This window comes from Rana temporaria, chromosome 1 (genome assembly GCF_905171775.1).
Source record: "Rana temporaria chromosome 1, aRanTem1.1, whole genome shotgun sequence".
In the NCBI taxonomy this organism is placed as follows: Eukaryota; Metazoa; Chordata; class Amphibia; order Anura; family Ranidae; genus Rana; species Rana temporaria.
Window position 1 is genome coordinate 45,595,810 of NC_053489.1, and position 21,063 is coordinate 45,616,872.

General features: G+C 41.2%; 1 protein-coding gene across 15 annotated transcripts in view; it reads right to left on the reverse strand.

The window, feature by feature from the left end:
* Window positions 1–467: 467 nt before the first annotated feature.
* TCF4 (transcription factor 4) overlaps window positions 468–21,063 on the reverse strand; it is a 627,840-nt gene continuing 607,244 nt past the window's right edge. For 10 of the 15 annotated variants that reach the window (XM_040337356.1, XM_040337391.1, XM_040337364.1 and 7 more), the window contains 5 exons: window positions 18,515–18,644; window positions 15,939–16,098; window positions 8,873–9,102; window positions 5,996–6,142; window positions 468–1,932 (listed from right to left, as the gene is read on the reverse strand). In XM_040337356.1, the coding sequence (XP_040193290.1) occupies window positions 6,006–6,142; window positions 8,873–9,102; window positions 15,939–16,098; window positions 18,515–18,644 (657 nt within the window). In that variant the 3' untranslated portion in view covers window positions 468–1,932; window positions 5,996–6,005. The remainder of the gene's footprint in view (window positions 1,933–5,995; window positions 6,143–8,872; window positions 9,103–15,938; window positions 16,099–18,514; window positions 18,645–21,063) is intronic. The other 5 variants (XM_040337401.1, XM_040337373.1, XM_040337317.1 and 2 more) reach the window with 1 other exon arrangement.

The window sequence follows — 21,063 nt, forward strand, 5'->3', positions numbered from 1 at the left end:
TTTCGCAGTTTTTTTTTTTTTTTTAAGGTTTGATTTCAAAGATTTTTTTTTCAACCACACAGATTTAAAAAAAATCCCAATACAACATATTAAAACACATAATAACAAGAGTCTACATGTAAAAATATAAATTTTACATACACAATTCCAAAATAATAATACGTTTGTCATTTGTTGCATAAAATTTACAAATGCAATTGTCATTTCTGAATGTATATAGCTGGAGGACAGATGGACATCTAGACCGTTTTTTATGGCATTTTCACAGGGCTAAGTGTCGATAATCCTAACTAAATGATATTAAGTACATGCCAAGTTTGTGTGACTGGAGAAATAACAGAGATTAACTAATGGTAAGGACCGCACATAATGTATACTGCATATCAAAAGAAGTCATGAAAAGACTTTGCAGTTTGTAACTGGGTCAGTACAAGCAAGCTTTTATTTAGCTGTTTTTCTTTTTGTTTGGGGGAGGAGGTGGAAAGTGACACTGAGTTGTCAAATATTAACCCACATTCATACTGGCCCAAAAAAAAAAAAACCTTTGTTGCCACACTCGGGAAAGTGCTAGATGATACTCATTGGGTCGGCTGATATCCTTCCATACAAATTAACACCGCCACTTTTTAAAAATGGCAACAATTGTTGACAAGCCCTGTGCTTTTCACGCCTGGTGCTTATCAAATCATTCCGACCGCCTTACCAGAAAAAAGTCTTGTTGCATACCGCTTTAGCTACATATGTAGTTAACACTTATAAATTGGTTAGCTATATCACAGCCACTTAAGTTTTTTTTTTTTTCTTTTTCTTTTCTTAATGATGATATAAACATTGAAAGGCACAGTGGTAACATTTTGTAGCATTCTAACCTTGTACCTATGAAAAAATCCCAGAATAGACTCAAATATGCAGCTTTTACATAATGGCAAAAACTTGAGAATGCCACGTTTAGGCTGCCCAGAAAACTATGTACATGGTGTGACCTAAGACCTGTGCTCCCAAAAGACTGGAATTACAACTCTGTTTACTGAGAAGCGACTATAGGCTCAGCGTATAATCCTACATCACCTCCCTACAGAGTTCACAAGACAAGTCGCAAAGGACGAAAAAACAAACAAAAAAAAAAAAAAACAGAAGACACACACACACAAACCTATTTACAGTAAAGTCTCTTTTTTTAAAAAAGTTATTCATCATTATTATTTATACAGAAGCAAAAACAGTTTTTAAACAAATGAACCAAAAGTTTACCATATGCACTACATTTTCATATATATTTATATATATATTTATATATTTGTCATAGGTCTATTAGATCCATCTGTTCCTCCTACCCTAAGGAATGGCTAATATCAACGCTTAATTTTTAATCGGACATTTGCTGGTTTTGTTAAGTGTCTGGGCAGCAATACTTCCCGTGCTTCAGTTTTTCCCCTCGAGAAAATATAAACACTAGTGGAATTTAACGGGGACAATCTTTTTTTTGCCCCCCCAGAAGTACACTTTTTCATTATTGCAAGTATACAATTGTTTTTTTGTTTTTTTTTAATTAAATATTTTTTTCAGACTTACAAATTTCATTATACTTTTTTTTTTTTTCCAAAAGAAGTTTAGGCACAAATGCATTGTTCCACGACGTGGAGTAGATTGCCATTCACTGTCCAGGGTGCGTAGCAGCCACCTGCGCCATACTGCTTGGGACATTTTTCTAAAATATGTTAGGAGTCCATCCTTCCCGGTTGCGCTGATTCTTGTGTTGGGAATGCTCTTGCGTCTGTAATGCATATATCTACTCAGACTTGTCTTATTTTACAAAAAGGGTCAAGGGAGAAATGTTTATCTGGGATTAAGATAATACAGCTGTTAAGGAAGTGGCTTCTTGCCTAAATGAAGAAATGCAAAAGGGGAAAAAAAAGATGGAAAATACTGGACCTGAAAAAAAAAAGAAGAGAAAAGTAAAGAAAACAATAATAGACAGAATGCTTGAATTTACAAGGAAAAAACAGCTTGAGTTAAAGCAGAACTAAAATTAAATTTGGAAAAAATTGCTCGAAGGTAATTTCCTTTGGCAGAAGGGATTCTGTATGTCTTTTCTCCTATTAACTCTTTTTCCTACTCTGCTAACATTTTATTTTTTTTATTTAGACTGACCCATTTAGTTATTTACTGGGCTAAAGGAATATATATCAATTCTCAGGCTCTAAGTCTGTCCATAAATATAAGATAGTGGACAAACCTTGAGCTCAGGAAAAGATCTACCTATTACCTTTTCATCTCATTGAAAAGGCCTCTTCCGTGCCCCATCTGCTTTAGTTTGTTACTAAAGGCTTTATTTTATTTTTAATTACTCAACTTTATTTTATTTTATTTACTCAACTTAGGGGCTAGGCTCTACTCATGCACTGTTCCTCTAATTTGCATGCCCTTATTGGAAACTGAGGTTCTCTTATTGGAAGGAGTGTCATATGGGCTTAGTTTAGCTTCTACTTCCTGTTCTAGGGACACCCTGAGTCACCGTAACACACACTAAGGCCGGGTTTACATATGTACAGCCGCGTTTTTCAGCCCGGGGCCGGCACGTTTCTGTTCACCAGTTCGAGTGTAATTCAGGTTCAAATTTTTGCCTCAATTTGCACCTGAACCAGACCCAAAAATCCACAGAACCTTTTTGGGAACCGCACCCTGGCCATCTCGGACATGTGTGAACCAGTTCTATTGAGAGCATTGGAATTGGATGTGGTGAAACTTCATCCAATTTGCACATATGTGAACCCAATCTAAGGGCTCTTTCAGATTGAGCGTCCGTTCAGGTCCGCCTGTCAGTTTTTTTTTTGCGGACCTGTACGGGCGCTCCGTGCTCCTCTATGGAGCCGCGGATGTCAGCGGTGACATGCACAATGCCATCCGAACCGCTCCGATCCGCCAAAGTGTGACAGAGGAAAAACCTACTTTTCCATCCGCCTGGCGGATCGGGTGAACACGGACATACGGTCCGTGTTCATCTGACCCCCCCATAGGGGAGAGCGGAGAAAAGACAGGGCGGTCCCTGCACAGTGTGCGGGGACCGCCTGTCATCCGCCGGCTCAGTGGGGATCAACAGAGCGATCCCCGCTGAGCAAGCGGAGGTGCACGGGGCGGATCATTACTGATCCGCCCGGTGTGAAAGAGGCCTAAGAGAGGAAATGAGAGGAAATCTCCCTAAAATAAATAACTTTACTGTGTTTTTTATTTGCTATTTTTGCTCTCATTTGCTAAATTTTCTCTAATTTTCTGTCCAAGCGATGGGGAATGGTGGAGGGAAGATATATGCACAAAGGAAAAATTTGTTTCAGATTTATTTGTTAAAGCAGAACTTTACCCAAAACAACTTGATAAAAAATAATGTTCTTTAGTAAGGAAATACATTCCACATTAATAACTATGCTACCAAAATTAGTGCATACTGTAAATTGCCTCCAGCATTGCACCAGTTTCTTCTTGGTGGAGGCTGCCATTTTGCTGAAGCCCAGAGTCCCAGCAGAAAATTATAAAAAGCAGAATTAAATCCACTTCATCACATTCGTTTTGTTAGAATAATTTGTTTTCAGAAATTCATTTTGTATATTCTGATTAATTTTGTATAATTATTGCTCTGAATTTATTTGTATTTTCGGAAGTTATTTCGGAAGATTTACTATATTTGTTTTTCTTGTTCAATCTGCTTTTATTGAAAAAATACAAATCAAGGTTTGCATACAGCAAATATAAGTGAAAGTACCCTTCAACGACAAAGAATATAGGTGTTGTATTCACTTAAAGTGGTTGTAAACCCTATAAAACAACTTTATGCTACAGGTAAGCCTATGTTAAGGCTTACCTGTAGCTATCAAGGGTATCTCCTAAACCTGCATGGTTTAGGAGATATCTCCTGTCCCCTGCATGTGCCGATGTAAAACTGAAGTAATGGCACATATGTGCTGTTGCTTCAGTCTGTGTGCCATTACCAGCGGCTCCCGCGCACATGCCAATCACAGCGCCAGAGATGCGATACCCGGAAGCAAGCCCCAGGCTACATGTCGGCGGCTGGAGGGGGAGACGAGGACCTCTGCGGGGGCTTCGATCTGAGGTAAGTAATACATAATAAGCTAGTATGCTATGCATACTAGCTCATTATGCCTTTGTCTTGCAAGGTTTTTAGTTTTTCAATTGGCTTTACTTCCTCTTTAAGTACAGAGTCAGGATTATAAATTAAGATAACAGATAGGTGCAGACAATGGAGTGTATGAAAAAAACAGGACATGGGTTCAGGTGATAGACTGAAATTGGCATCACACTTAAAGGAGATGTATAGTGAAAGCTTGTTTGGCTGTACTTCTCCTATGGATCACAGGAGTGCAGTTTGTTTTGAACTCCTGTGACCCATTTTCAGCGGAGATTGTGCCGAAGTCCGCTCTCTGATGACGTCACAGAGTCAGTCCAGGCACCGCGTCATGATGACAACGGAGTTGACATCTGCCCAGATCCCTGAACCAACACCCGGCTCAGCCTCCCAGAGAGCCGCTGAGAGTCTAACTGGCCGCTCCCTGACAGTCTGCAGCTCCCTGCTCAAGGAGCTGTGAGAACCAAGTGATTGGCGGTGTTTGATCACTCGGTTCTCAGTGTAGAGGCAAATGCTGTATCCACCAAGGTAAGTATGAATCTAAAAAAACATACTTCTCTTTTAATTACATTGTAGAGAATGGGGCACCATAAAGTATATTGAAATATTGTTACTTCTGAGAAGAGTATGCTGGAGGGATCACATATTGTTGTAAATGAACAATGTTAATTGAGTCGACACAAGGGATGGATAAAAGCCCCTGAACAATATTTGACTAAAAGGATAGGATAAAGTCATAAAAAGAAAAAGGCAGTAAAGTGAACACTCCAACAAGGCTCCAATGGGAGGGTAGCTGAGTTTCCTGCAGCCCAATCAACAAACTCTGCAGAGTAGTGGAACATGGACCAAGATGTCCAGGTGAGAGAAAACTGCTCTTCCTTCCCAGCTTCCTGAGCCAACAGATGTTCCAGGTCTCATACATTTTCCACCTAAATTGCCCAATCCCCCAAGGAAGGCATAGTCGTTGATCGCCAGTGACGAGGAATAACTACCCTAGCCAAGGCCAGGAAGTGTCGCAGGACATCATCGTTCTTTACAGATTTGAAGGATCCAGGAAGCATGGACAAATATATTTATTTTAATGTGTTAATTTCTTACTCCAGGAGATTACTTATGACTCTGCATCATCTCTGCTAGTCCACCCCACCAAAAAAATGTAATGAGCTTGATTGGACGATATTGACTTGTCACGTGCATCCGAAAGTAACGAATGGAACGTAATTTATTTCAAATTCATTCTTTGTTATTATTTAGAGATTCGGATGGATCCACCTCCATCCAACCCATACACTATAAGTAGGAATCATCTTATTTCATATTAAACAATTGGTCTCCAAAGTTTAACCTCAATAGAAACATAATCTTTTTAGAACATTCACGCTACGCTCACTAGAATAAAATCAAATGGATCAGAATCGATTTGCATAATTCATTATGGTGTTTCGTTATTTCGGGTGCTTCAAACATTAACAAAAGCCCCCAACTATGGCATCCTGTCATCCAAATGAATACAAATGAATTAATTGTTTTTGTTATAATTTATTTTGGATTTGTTGAAATGCGTTACTATTTTGATACCGGGATACATCTAATTCTCAATAACAAAAATTGTGTCCAAATTTTGATTTGTAACAAAACAAAATGCACATGTCTATTGGAGGGAAATCCCCCCAGTGGGGACACATGAGTCTATAAAAACTTTACCCTTCTTCAATCTCCCCAATTCCAAAGAAAAAAAAAACTCTACTTTTATCTCACAGGAAGCAAAACTGCTAATCTCAAATAAACCAACTGCATCTTCCCCAGGGTGTCTGCTACCAGACACTTTTTTAGGTTTAGGAAGGAAGGGGAACTTACTTTTTTTTTTTTACATCTGTCCCAAATGACTTGATGCGTCCCCCATTCCAACATGGGGGCCAGAAAGAGATAGAGGCGAGGGATCTGATGACACTTTCTCTTCTTCCCTCCTCTTCAAACATGCTGCTTTAGGGTTTAAGTTCCTTTCTATAAGACATAACGTTATATAAAAAATATATAAACATATACAATATATACATATCGTATATAAAGTAAAAAACAAAAAGACTTTAGAATGTTTGTTTAAGGAATGAAGACTTATTTTTCAATTTTTAAAGCTAAACTGCAATCAAAATGTTAGATTTCTAAGACATACCTTTTTTTGAGACCCGGCGATGCCTTCAGTGGGTGTTTTTGTTGGCCGTTGCTTTACAACAAGATCAAGTTTGATGGGAAGGGCTGGCAGGCTCCTGTAAATATCACAGCACCCTGCCTCAAACTTTATATGAAAGAACATAGCCCTAGTTCTCTTGAGGCCCCGTACACACGTCCGAGGAACTCGATGGGCAAAACACATCGTTTTGCTCGTCGAGTTCCTTGTGAAACCGCCGAGGATCTCGGCGAGCCAAGTTTCCTCATTGACTAATGAGGAAATAGAGAACATGTTCTCTATTTGGCTCGACGGCCAAAAGTGTACACACGCAGAATACGGCTCCGATCGAGTTTCTGGATGAATTCTGCCGAGAAACTCGGTCGTGTGTACGGGGCCTGAGACATGCATTCCTGATGGTCACTGGATGTTGCAGACTTTAGCCCTGTACACACGGTCTGAATGTTAGGTGGACATTTGTCCCATGTGTACTGCAGCTAATCTGACAGAAGCTGAAGCTGTTGAAGGGGCATGACCAGAAAAGGTCTGCAGACTGGTTCCTGGTCAGCGCTCTCAGCCATTGGCTGAAAGCACTGACCGGAGAGTTCTGGCAGGCGGGGGGCTGGGGTCAGTCCCATCAGAACGCATTAGAACAACAGGGGAGATTACTTTACTAATATCGGATTGTTAGTACAGTGGCTTCGACCTGAGCTATCATTTTTTTCCCTCTGTATTATGGAGATGTTACATGAAAATTGCAACTGAGGAGAAGACACACTGCAAATGTGTTAAATAAGGTAAGCTTGTAATTTGGCTTTAAAGCGGAGTTCCACCCAAAAGTGGAACTTCCGCTTAATCCACTCCTCGCCCCCTTACATGCCACATTTGGCATGTAATTTTTTTTGGGGGGGGGCTTCAGGAGGAGTGGGACATCCTGTCCCACTTCCTCCTTCTGCTGAGGGGCCGCTAAGGCAATACGTCATATTGCCTTTTGGCGGCCCCTCCCTGTAGGCGATCGCCTGGGACACGTGACAGGTCCCAGGCGTTCGCCTGTCCAATCAGATAGCGCAGCGCCGCTCGTGTATGCGCAGTGAGTGCCTGGCCGTGAAGCTGAAAGCTGTCATGGCCGGGTGCCCACAGTAACAACGAGGACGCCGGCCGGAGAGGGGGGGAGAGGAGCGGAGCTCCGGCCGGGGCGTCGCTGGAACGTGGAGCAGGTGAGTGCATGTTTATTAAAAGCCAGCAGCTACACTTTTTTGTAGCTGCTGACTTTTAATAAACATTAAAAATGCCTGGAACTCCCCTTTAACTTTAATTTTATTTTGTTAAGGCAGATGGTGTCTGTGAATGACCTATGGATATAGGGCAATACAATCCTCTATGTAAATCCCATACATGGATATTGGTGAGTTATATATGTATGATCCCCATACAGAGGAGAATGATTCTTGCTCATGGCACATGTTGGTCATACTTTAGCTTACAAAGAGTCATAAAAGTACCAACACAGGCAATGCCAGGGGTGGCATATCAAACTTGTGCTAATGCTAAAGTACTTCTTTATGCTCATTTTCCAATATGTCAACTATCTTGCTTATCTTGGTTGTATGTGACAGGTAGGCTTTAATTTTAGTGGTGCCTCCCTGCTGTAACAAAAACTGACATAAATCGGCACGCTTCACAGAAGTGTAGGCCACTGACAAAAGCAAGTCACCAGTTACAAAAGTAGTAAGTAGTCAGACTCTACACTTTTCTTAAAGTGGATGTAAACCCTCACATATACCCAGTGAAGTAAACAACCTCAGATGATACACAGAGATTAAACAAATCCTCCTCCATAAGTTTTTCATGTATATCTGCTGTCTTCATCTTTATATACTGTTTAGAAAGTGCAAGTCCTGGTAGAATTTTCTCTTCCTGATTCACCGAAGCTTTCGAAGAACTGGGGAGGATGGTGCAACTTCACTTGATTGTGGATTCTTGACATACATTGTGAGACAGCTGATTGGAGAAAAGGCCCTCTCCACATAGGCAGAAAAAGGAAGAAACAATGCAGAGCTATGCTGTGAATAGACCAGCTATCTGCTAATCTATTTCTATGCATCCACCGAGATGCAAAATTCAGCTTGGTTTTATCTCAGTTGACAAAGAACGTGTCAGACGTTATCATGCTGATAACAGAAGAACTAAGCAGGAGAAAGACATGGGAATTAGGGCTTTGAAGAGAGATAAGTAAACACTACAGATATATGTGCCCAGCTCAAATTTCAGGAATGGGTTTTACATCCACTTTAAGTCTTAGCAGAGCTTAAAAGGAACTAAACCTCATTTTGACAGTTCCCAGCTGAGTAAAGAGAACATATTACAAATATATATTGTCTGCTTACTACTTGTATCTAAATGATAAAGCTACACTGGGGTGCCTTATTTTTATTGTTTTACAGCTGACCTGAAGTCAGCTGGTGTTGCAGGGAAAAAGTGTGGTCTGAAAACTATGCAGGTATTCTGTGCTGTCATATGTTTGCAAGTTTGGTAAAGCAATGATTGAGTTCATCATAGTTCCTCACCTCTGACTTGCTGTTCCAAGCTAAGGATGACAGCCACAGCCTGGTGTAGTATCAGAAGCTTGGTCTGGGGTTTGTCACTTTTCAAGTGAAGTTGCACCATTCTCCCCAGTTCCTTGAAAGCCTCGTTGATGTCTCGGACGCGGAGACGCTCCCGAGCGTTATTGGCCATCCTTCTTTCTTTCTCCCGCTCCGCCTTCTGCTCGGGGGTCAGATCCTCATCATCGTTATTGCTGAGAAATAATAAAGATGTTCAAATAAAAACTCTGAGCAAAACAAAAGGTAGAACATTATAAAACAAACATACTTTAAAGAAAAACGTAATTCTAGTACAAAACCGTCCAATGGCAGAGATTTCCAAAGCTAAACTCCAGGGGAAAAAAAAGGTTTTCCCATGCAGTGGGGGTGTACCCCCACTGCACAGGTCAACTCCTTGCTTTTTGGAGAACAGAGATATACTTACCGACTCCTCCGATCCTCCCTGCATCCTGTGGCCCTTGCCACCCACCCCGTCCCTAGCCCCCCTCCTGTGGTCTAGCGTAGTTGTCGCCAACCAGTGGTTGGATGGTCCATGAGGAAATTGGAAATTTTGGTGGTCCCCAGGGGTTCTGCCGCAAATCAACATTGTGGCGGAGTCCATGAGGAGATTGGAAATTTTGGTGGTCCCCAGGGGTTCTGCCGCAAATCAACATTGTGGCGGAGTCCATGAGGAGATTGGAAATTTTGGTGGTCCCCAGGGGTTCTGCCGCAAATCAACATTGTGGTGAATGTGTACCGCCCAGTGTTGTTTCCAGTGTTATTCTCAATGCACGCTCATACCTGATGCCTTCTCGTGGACCAAGTTTAGTGGTCTTGTGCGGTGGACCTGCACTGGGCACGAGGATGTCAGGAAAAGTCTACCGCTAGTTTGTGGGGGGTGCCCTTTGCAGGTGGAGCGAAGGATTGGGTGAGTATAAGGTTTCTCCAATCCCCTAGACAAAAACGAGCAGATGACCCGCGCAGTGCAGCACAGTCCCTCTGCATGGGAAAACTTTTTTTTTTGCTTGGAGTTAGGCTTTAAATGTTTTATTTATTTTATTACAGTTTCTGATTGATTACGGGCTGCGAATATGCAAATGATTGATTCCTTAAACCAGGCATACAGAATAATCTGTGGTCTCCGTCAACCCTGCACCTGCCCTGGGAGACAGTGTGAGCCAGGCTGGGTCTGTGCCAACCCACTCCAACCACATTTTCATCATCATGACTGACACAGGATGCACACTACAGAAAGTCCATGTTGGTCCATAAACAAAGGAAAGGGGACTGAAGCTGAAGAAAAAGCTGGGTGTCAAAATGAGGCTTTAATGGGTAACCACTTTTGTTAAAAAACAAAATTGATGCGTGTATATATAATTGCTACACACGCCTTCTGTAAGTTAGTGGAAGACCTTCCCACTCAGCACTCAGACCATTGGAGGATTGCAAATTGTTTTCTTTGCAGAAGTGGACTTGCACTTTAAAGGGTCCGTGCACCCAAAACTGACACTTGAGTGTTGAGGGGCATGGTTGGCTGTGCACACTGGCCATGACCAATATACTGTATACAGGGGTTCTCACAAGTAAATATACTGGCAAGGGCCATGTGATTGCTTTAAAGAAGCAGGGCATGGGGTATTACCCTACAGGCCTGGCATTTCCCAAAATAACTTTTTTCATTATGGGTGGTGTTATCTGAAGCAGATGTGCCAGAAGCCTGACTACTGTAACAAGTGGTTATAGGGGCAGCCATATTTGCCCTGTATATAGGCAGGCTGTGCACAGCATCTGTCATTTACCAGCCATTCAGCAGGGATGTTGATTTCAATGCCTGATAAGCAAACGGAGAATCTTTCAATCTGCATATTAGCTACAATCATGGAAACAAGGTGCAGCAAGCATTAAAACTGTAAAAGTCACAACAAGCCTTTCACCCAAGCAAACTTTAGAATAACTAAAGTACACTTGCTTAAAATACATTATAAATCATTTACTGGCAAGAACAAAATGTTGAGCCTTTTTTAGAAGTTGGTTCAAAACTCTTAAAGCGGTGGTTCCCCCTAAAACAAATTTCTAACAATACATTCGTAAGACCCGTTACACTGCGGGTAGGCTGGCTTTTGTTTTGTTTTTTTAGTACATACCTCGATATCGGCGTTTCGTCCCTTGGCGGTGGGCGTTCCTAGTTTTTTTTTTAATTACTTCTTTTCTTTATTTTCCAAATTACATCACATACAATAAACAAATCACCATAACAAACCAACAAACAACTTAAAAAAAAAAAAAAAAAAATTACTTTCATACATTACATTATCCCCCCCATGGGCACTCTCGGCCTCCCCCTCCCTCTCCTCCAATCCCCCGTCCCACTCCCCACCTACAAGAGGTGGGAGGGACGCCAGGGAGAGAGAGAAAGAGGAGGAGAAAGGAGAGACGAGACCCCCCCCCCCTCCCTCGTGACCCCCTAGACCCCATCACCTTATGACCTCCCTATGGCACAAAAAGGAGGAGCTCAATACCACCCTAATAATAAAAGAAAAAAAAGCAAAGGTATTTGTGCAGGGCTTAATAGTCCTTAATTTCGTGACTTTAGTGAGAGAAAAAAAAAATGTTTCCTTTGTTTCGTGCCTCATTAACTCCCCATCACCTTATCTCCCCTCCCCCCTACCATGCGAAGGGGAGAAGTTTCATACCCACCTCAAAAAAGAGGAGAGGAAAAAAAAATAAGTAAATAAATGAATAAATAAAAAAAAAAAAAAACAATATTGAGTGTGTTCTTCTCCTTTCCCTTATTAGTGGTCTTTCTTTTGTGACTATAACCTTCCTTTAACACCCCCGTTCCCATTCTTATGACTCCCAAATAAAATTCCTTAAGGGGAGCCTCTATACTTATCCTCCTATGTGATTTAGTTGATTATTTATTTCTTCCTCTTTAGTGATCCAAATTAGTGCTGTGAAAAAGAGGAGGGGAAAAAAAAAAAAAAAAAAGGGTGAAAAAATAGGAGGGGGGGGGGGGGCGCGCCCCCCCCCTCCCCCCTCCGGTGCCCGCAGGGTAGGGAGACAGAAAAAAAAAAAAAAAAAAAACCAAACAAAAAAAAAAAAAAAAAAAAAAGGAAAAAAAATTATTCGCCGTCTCACCACTCCCCCCCACCCGCCTCCTAGCCTCTCCGCCCCAAACTAATCCTTCCCTACTTCAGGAGAGTAGTATATCCACCCTGCCCATATATCCTTAAATTTGTCCTGTTGGTCCTTGACCATGTATACCCATCTCTCTGCCTCCATTATCCTCTCTACCTCGATTTTCCATTCCACTATATTGGGGACTTTAGGTTGTTTCCAGTATCTAGGTATCAGTGCCTTCGCTGCATTTAATAGGTGTGGTGTAACACTTCTTTTGTAGAACTTTATGGATGCTGGCATTCCATGAAACAGGAAATGCAATGGGGATTGCTCAATAGGTCTTAATGTCAGTTTCTTTATCCACGGGGATATCTCCTCCCAAAATCTCCTGATCCTGGGACACTGCCACCATATATGAAGAAATGAACCTCTTTGATTGCACCCCCTCCAGCAGTTGGCATTCATTAATGGGTAGATCTGAGCCAAACGGGTCGGCGTATGGTACCATCTAGTCAGAAACTTATACGACATCTCCTGTATATATGAACTTATTGAGGACCGGTGTGTTATTTCCATCAACCTATTTGATTGTTCCACTGTGAATTTAAGGCCCAACTCCCTTTCCCATTCACGCATGTAATATGGGATTGTCTTATCTTGGGCACTCTGGACCATTCTGTGCATCCGAGATAACATATGGCCTGGTTCCAAGCGGTTAACACACCACTCCTCAAAAGTAGTCATGGTATTTACTGATCTAATTTGGTGTTTCCATTTATTAAACAGGTCTGTCAACTGCCGGTATTTCCATTCCCTCATTGATACCTCCCCCTGCTTTTGTACCAACTCCCTTAAGGGGAGCAGTTCCCCAAATGGGGCCACCTCTGAACAATTTCCTCCCCACCCCTCAAAACTACCCTTCTCTTCCCCAGGAGGGAACCATGGAAATCCCTCCAAAGGAGTAATAGGCGATATTGGAGGGGCAAACTTTCCCGACTTATTCATTCTATCCCAGATAGATAACGTTGTTGTAGTTAATGGGGACACATATTCCTAGCGTTCCTAGTTGATTGACGTTCCTCCGACGGGCGCATACTGCGCGTCACGACTTTCCGACAGAAGCCGTACGTCATTGCGCAGGCGCCGTATAGAGTCGGCTCTATACGGCGCCTGCGCAGCGACGTTCGGCTTCTTTCGGAAAGTCGTGACGTCACGTATGTGCCCGTCGGAGGAACGTCAATCAACTAGGAACGCCCACCGCCAAGGGACGAAACGCCGATATCGAGGTATGTACTAAAAAAACAAAACAAAAGCCAGCCTACCCGCAGTGTAACGGGTCTTACGAATGTATTGTTAGAAATTTGTTTTAGGGGGAACCACCCCTTTAAAGACTCATGATTACGGGCATAAAAAAGAAAATGCTGGATGCTCTTAGCAGTGGCATTTTTTATACCCGTGTACATGGGGCCTTATAAAGCAAAATAAGTCAATAATCATTGCAAGACAATAAAACATTCAGCTTTGAGGTAATGTTCTATCCTGAAAAATAATCATTTAACTTTCTACGCTCACCTTGATTATGGAGAAGTACCCCGCAAGGGTCAATGTGCTTAAATTTCTAAACTTTTATTACATTTTTTTTTATTTTTTATTACGAAATGTTGAATTTGGGTTACTAGGAAAACTCTTTAAAGGAACAGTAATCTGGTTTATTATGCAAAGCCAAAACTATTTTCTTAGCTTTGGATAGCCCTGTCAGGTGTTTATTGCTGTCTGTTTTGTTGTCTGTGATTCACTCACACTTTTGGTCTAAGTGACCCCTATGAGACAGAAAATGATGGGACATTCAACATTTTAAGGTTACTTCAATAGAGACATTGGCTTTAGGTACAGTTTATTATTATTATTAGCGTGGGAAAGATGCAATTCTGATGGGTGCCATTTCCCTGTAGCCCATCCATTTACCATATGGTGAATAATAGGGCTACAGGCTTCAAAATTACATCTTTCCTGCGCTGTCAGGCTATTTATAGGGGCACACATTGACGTCAGCCGTAAGTGGATCCCAAGGACGAAACGCATTGTGTGGGGCCTGTACGAACTGACGACACATCGCCTAGTACATGAGTCAGACCGGTGGCCTCTGGAGTGAGCTTATTGCATATTTATATAAACTTTCCACATGTATTGCTTATTTTATGTACTATTAGTCAATTTTAATAAAAAAACTACACTATATTCTTTTTCTGTGCAGGCTTCATGGTGTGAGCTTTATATGCAGAGAAAGGATCACCGGCACCTGAGCTGTTGGAGTCGGATGAACATCGGGCGAAATATGGATTGGAGGTATATTTGCTTATACATTTCATCTGTCTGGTGGGTGCATTGCAGAGGTGGTCGTGTGATGCACTGTGGATTATTTCTGCATTTGGGGACACTGCATATGTATTTATTACGGAGGAAGATTGATATTCATCCTTGCACCTAATCTTGGGACGTTGTTTGCACTATTAGCACTTTTTTAAGGAGGAATATTGATATTTACAGTATCTTTGCACTTATTTTTGCGACTTTGTTTGCACTTTGCTATTCATCTTTGCACTTATTTTGGGGATTTTGTTTGCACTATTAGCATTTTTTAAGGATGGTTGCAACCCAGTAGTGACTATCCCTCTTTGCATGCATTATTTATTTATGTAAATAAATGTTGGTTTAATTTACAGGTTATGAATTCCAGCGTTCCATTTATGCACGCTATTATATGTATGTAGAATTTTGAGCGCTGCACTGTCACTTTTTATATTAAAAAGTAATGACAACTAAAAAAAAATCTCCGTTTTAAGTGGCAGTCTAGTACCACTGACTATTACACATAAACAGAATACAAGGTTATCAGGACTGAAAACCGAAATACTGATTATGTATGTTCATACAACATCCAGGGAAGAAAATATCACTCGATAGTTAAAATATTCACAAATACACTATTGCCACCTCTAACTTATGGCCAAGTTTACTGTTCCTTTACATGAGCAAACAGGTACTGAAGAGTCTGTTTTGTTATACTGGGGGTAGAGAGGACAACACATGACCTGGACGTCACTCACGACTTTTCCATTGTGTGATTATTTGAGAATACAAATTTATTTTACTGGGGTAAATCTCTCCTTTTTGACTTTCTAACTATTGGCACTATGTTAAGTTAGTTGGGGGGAAGGCCATGCAGGCCGATACACATAATCACAGGAGATAATAGTCAAACGCTAGGCACAAGGCTAACTAATATTATTATATATTTATTAAAAGACTAGACAAAAGGGCCAATAGTGGTCTCGCGGAAGTAGGACAGGGTTTTTTTTTCTTCTTCCTTTTCTCTCTCCCGCTCTACTTTTTTTGTGGGATATGGAAGGACACAGTAGGGACAGAGTAGACATACCCCACTGTAGCGAGGGGTGAGGCAGAGGAGAAGAGGTGAATTATATAATTTTTTTTTCTTTTTTTGCTCTTCTTCTTCTTTCTATATCTTTTTTTTTTTGGGGGGGGGGGGGGAGAATAATTGATAGTTTTTTTTGATATGACATTTACTTGAAACATTACAACATTCAGGAAAAAAAATATCACTCGATAGTTAAAATGTTCACAAATACACTATGGCCAAGTTTACTGTTCCTTTACATGAGCAAACAGGTACTGAAGAGTCTGTTTTGTTATACTGGGGGTGGAGAGGACAACACATGACCTGGACGTCACTCACGACTTTTCCATTGTGTGATTATTTGAGAATACAAATCTGAATAGGTCGGGTTCCCTTCTGGCCATCGGTTAACATAAGCCATAAGGAATAGTGCGGGGTATCTCCATAATCTTGTTTGTTCACTTCATCGAAATCCAGTCAAGGAAATAAATGAAGCGACACTTTCTGTACTGTTACCTAGATCTTGACCTCGTTATTGATTTGACATCCTTCTTGTCATCGTCTAATTTATTGTCGTCGCCTGTTTTGGAATCTTGGTTTTCATCTCCTTCGTCGTCTGATTTGATCTCGGAGCTACCCGGAGACATGTTCTGTCCCGACAGACCAGCTGGGAGACCTGCATGTGTGAACACAGAAATTAATATTAATGCCCAAGATTCAATTTACACTGTAGAGTCTATTTGCAGCATACAGAATAGAATTCTAAAAATCGCAATGGCCTGATTCATACAACTGAAGGAAAGAAATGTGTTCTCATTGATCACTGCAACCGGTCAAGTCTTATTTTTACACCTTTTAGCGCAGGTAAGCATACCTGCAGTCTTTCCTGTTCACATGTGTGCATGTCTAGACAGTGGAGAGCATCATCTAAAGGCACACAGCCAACTAAAGCTGCTCTGTACCTTGTGACTGCACCATCAAAAATGTACTGTATACAAGGGTAGTCTGAACAGTTCACGGCCTGACACAGAAGGAGTGACCACACAGACCTGAAATTGTGAATTACTGCACCAAGCCAGTCTTCCAGAGGTTCAGCGCTGAAAATGGTGCATGCACACTATACATTTTTCATGCGCTTTTTGCAAATAGTTTCCACCCCTTCGGTAGTCAAGTTGAAAATGGGGAAAGTGGAAGAAGAAGGCTCTAAGTATTCCATCAAAGGGCAACGTGATGACAACAGCCTTCTGCACTGCTGCTGCACACCCTGGGAATCTCAGAAGACTGTTGCCATCACTTTGCCCACTGATGGAACACTTTGAGCCTTCTTCTTCCACTTTTACCTTTTTCAACTTGACTACAAGGGGTGGCAACTGTTTTTAAAGAGTTCATGACAGCCGTATAGCATGCATGCACCATTTTCAGTGCTGAACATCTGGACGAGTGGCTTGGTGCAGTGATAAAGTTTCATGTCTACTTTGTCACTCCTTCTGTGTCAGGCCATGAACTTATCAGACTACCCTCATTGAAGTGTAAAACTTCCCCAACTAATACTTTGACTTGGCTTCAGTGAGTAACTTTAAAAGCCTTTGCGTTCGTCAATATATTTTTTAACCACCTCACCACCAGTTTGTTCCTTAAAAAAAAAAAAAATTGTGGCAAAAAATTGGATAATTTTGAGGATGTTTGTATTGTCCTGTATTGTATTGATATGTAAAAACATAAATACATACAAAATAAATAAATAAATAAATAAATAATAATAATAATAATAAAAAAATCCCTATATTAACAAAAGTATTGGGATTCCTGCCCTTACACACACAGGAATGTTAATGGCATCCCCGTCTTTTTGAGCTGGCCCACCCTTTGCAGCTATAACAGCTTCAACTCTTATGGGAAGGCTGTCCACAAGGTTTAGGAGTGTGTCTACGGGAATGTTTGAATATTTTTCCAAAAGTGCATTTGTGAGGTTGGGCTAGATGTGGGCTACAAGGCCTGGCTTACAGTCCCCCCCCCCCCCCCCCGAAATCCTCACCCCCATCCCCCATTTACGTAAAACCTTTATACCAACAAAAAAAAGAGTGCTGTAACTGCTTAAAAAATTATAGCTGGAGTTTGAAATCACTTTGTTAGTGTATCTAATCTATATGTTAGTGCATCTAACACTCCCCTACCCACAGAGTGACAATTCAGCTGTCCAAATGTGCCATCTGTCCTCCTTCATCCAGAGTGAGAGCACTCTAATACAGAACGTGTTTTAGGCCTCGTACACACAATAGGTTAACCAGGGGACAACGGTCTGATGGACTGTTTTCATCGGTCAAAACCGATCGTGTGTGGGCCCCATAGGTTATTTAGCCATAGGTTAAAAAAAAGCCAACTTGCTTTAAAATTATCCTATGGATTCCTAACCGATAGGTCAAAACTGATCGTTAGTAGGCACAACCATCGTTTAAAAATCCACGCATGCTCAGAATCATGTCGATGCATGCTTGGAAGCATTGAACTTTGTTTTTTTCAGCACGTCGTTGTGTTTTACCTCACCGCGTTCTGACATGATCGGTTATTTAACCTATGGTGTATAGGTGTGACGGACCATCAGTCAGCTTCATCGGTTAACCTATGACAACGGTCCTTCAGACCGCTGTCCTCTGGTTAACCTATCGTGTGTACGAGGCTTTACTGGCCAGATCACCAGGTAAAAAAACGAATGCAGCCACCAATTCTAATGATTGGTAAGCTGCAATAAATTACATTTTTGGTTTTGGGTTTAATACCGCTTTAAACCTTGGCCATTTCTAGAGAATATTTTTACATCTTTGCCCACGCAACCTCTTTAAACAATGTCATAAAAGCATGTAAGCTCAGGTGTGGGGGAGGACACCAGTCAATAATTAAATGTTCTAGATATTTTTAGCACAGCAATTAAAAATGGGCACAATCATTATTCGGAGAGCCTAAAGATCAGAGATTCAATCTGTATTTAAAATATACATGAAAGGTATTTTTTGCAGAACTGCAGAACTAGGGGCGTGTGAACATTTTTCAGTATTTCTGAAAGGAAGAATTGTGGTTCTTATCTGGGTTCTTACCACGGTATGGGTCTTGACTTGAGTTTAAGTCCGGTGACGTAGCTGACTGGACAGGCAATTGTGGAACGGACACCTGGTTTGGCACAAGCGAGTGGCTTCCTCGTAGACTGTCCTCCCTATGTGAACCCACCTAAAAAAATAAAACACATATTGATAACGGGTTCCATAACATAAATATTCTCACAGAGTTCAACATTCTTGCGCCATGTTAAATTCAATCTATCCTGTTGACCTCTCTGCATGTGTTTTCCTCTAAACAAATGCAGGCTCATTCAACAGTGTGGAAATTGGTTGAACAAACCTGAAGTCAGGAACCTTTTCCATGACTGTATATTACTAAAATCAGCACCCACAATGCATAGCTGCTAAAATAACAGGCCGGGCAAGGAGAGCATTAATCAGAGAAGCAGCCAAGAGGCCCATGGTAACTCTGGAGGAGCTGCAGAGATCCACAGCTCAGGTGGGAGAATCTGTCCACAGGACAAGTATGATGCGTACACACGTCAATTTTTCGCGATGTACAAGATGTAAAAAATGATTTTTTTTTGTAATGTCATTAAAAAAGATTGTGCGTGGGCTCCAGAGCATTTTTCGCGACGTAAAAAAAATGGCCATTAAAAATTTAGAACATGCTCTAAATTTTTGCGTAGTTTTTAACGTTGTAAAAAATGGTCGTGTGTGGGCTTTAAAGATGTGAAAAAAACGCGCATTGCTCAAAAGCAAGTTATGAGACGGGAGCGCTCCCTCTGGTAAAACTAGCGTTCGTAATGGAGTAAGCACATTCATCACGCTGTAACAGACTGAACAGCGCGAATCGTCTCTCACCAAAGTTTTACTTAACACGAAATCAGCAAAAGCAGCCCCAAGGGTGGCGCCATCCGAATGGTACTTCCCCTTTATAGTGCCGTCGTACGTGTTTTACGTCACCGCGCTTTGCTAGAGCATTTTTTTTTCACGATCGTGTGTAGGCAAGGCAGGCTTAGACAATAATCGGGTTGAAAAAAAATTCATTTTTTCTAGACCATTAAAAACAGTTGTGTGAAAGATAATGTTGAAACAAAACGATAAGAAGTCCTTTTTGCGCGGCATTAGACTGTTTGACCTGTAATTGCCATAATGCTGCACTTGTGATCAGATATTATGACACCAGCCATTTGATAGTTTGACAGTTTGGTAGACAGCGCAAACAAATATGACAGCTTTCACGACATCCTGGATATGTAACTGTTTTTTTAAACCGTTAAATCGATGGGTTTAGTTCCACTTTACACTTTACACTCCAATGCAGGCATTGCCATTCTATCTTGGTGCAGTATTGTGAGACAAGGGTCCGAAACCTGGGATGTTTTTATGTATTAAAGATTCTTACCGTATACATAAGACTCTGATTGCCTTACTTTTCATCATACCTTTATAACAAGCACAGAACCAGCACATGGATATAGTTGTTGTATTACTATATCGAGAGTTACACACCCCACTACTTCGATAGGTGGTATATGGAGATATGGAGAGACAGCTAAAAAAAAAAATTCTTATAGGCTGTCGTGAGTTTTGTATTTGCAGGTTAAAAGCTGACATAAAATATTTTAAAAATGAAACACAATAGGGCAACATCCTTGCAGGATTTCCTAAAAATGCACTAGAGGGAGCACTTGCGCCACCTGATTTTCACATCCAGAGAAACACAAACCACGCTTAACACTCTGCGAGACGCGGTGTTGCACATTTAGTGACAAATATGGAAGAGTAAGTCAGGCAGGTAAAACGTCAAATTGTCTCCCTGGGTGCTGCAGTGGAGCGCACTGATTCGTACCAATCTGTCTTCTATCATGTCCGCCAACAGATCTGACAATTATCCTAATGCCCATATGCTTAATTGTGGGCTTCTGAATTCCCCCATTGCTTTCAGAAATCCTGCAGGAATTTCCAGTTTGGCATTCGACTTGAGTTTCAAGGGATGAAATCCTCAGGACTGCCATCTTTACCATAATGCTGTCTAAGCCGCTGTTTGCGGCAGCTACTGTCCTATGGGGCATTTAAGGTGGAGAAAAAAAGTTTTACATTTTTCTTCAAAAAAATCAAATAAATATGTGTTAAAGTGACACGAAACTTTAAAAATAAATGTAACAGGAGGCTACGTTCATTCTCCATGGTCCCACTGTATGTAAAGACGTAACCACCCTTTCTTGCTCGATCCCGAGATGGACTAAGGACTATGGGATGTGTAGTGTACATAGAGCAATACACGTGACCATAACTAATGTGTACTGCTCATTCCAAACAAAGGAAAGTGAGGGGGGAAAAGGAGAAACTCGAATATTCACAGATAGGCAGAGAAAAACACTAAGAAACTATTTAGGTGGATCATTTAATAGTCATTTAATAGTGTTAATGACAGGGTCATTAAATCATGTAAACATTTTGAAGAATAATTATAATGCTTAGTATCAATTTGACCACTTCACGCCCAAGGCCGTCACATGACATCCTGGAATTTGAGTAGGGATATCTGAATGATGGTTGCAGCTGCAGGCATCATTCAGATA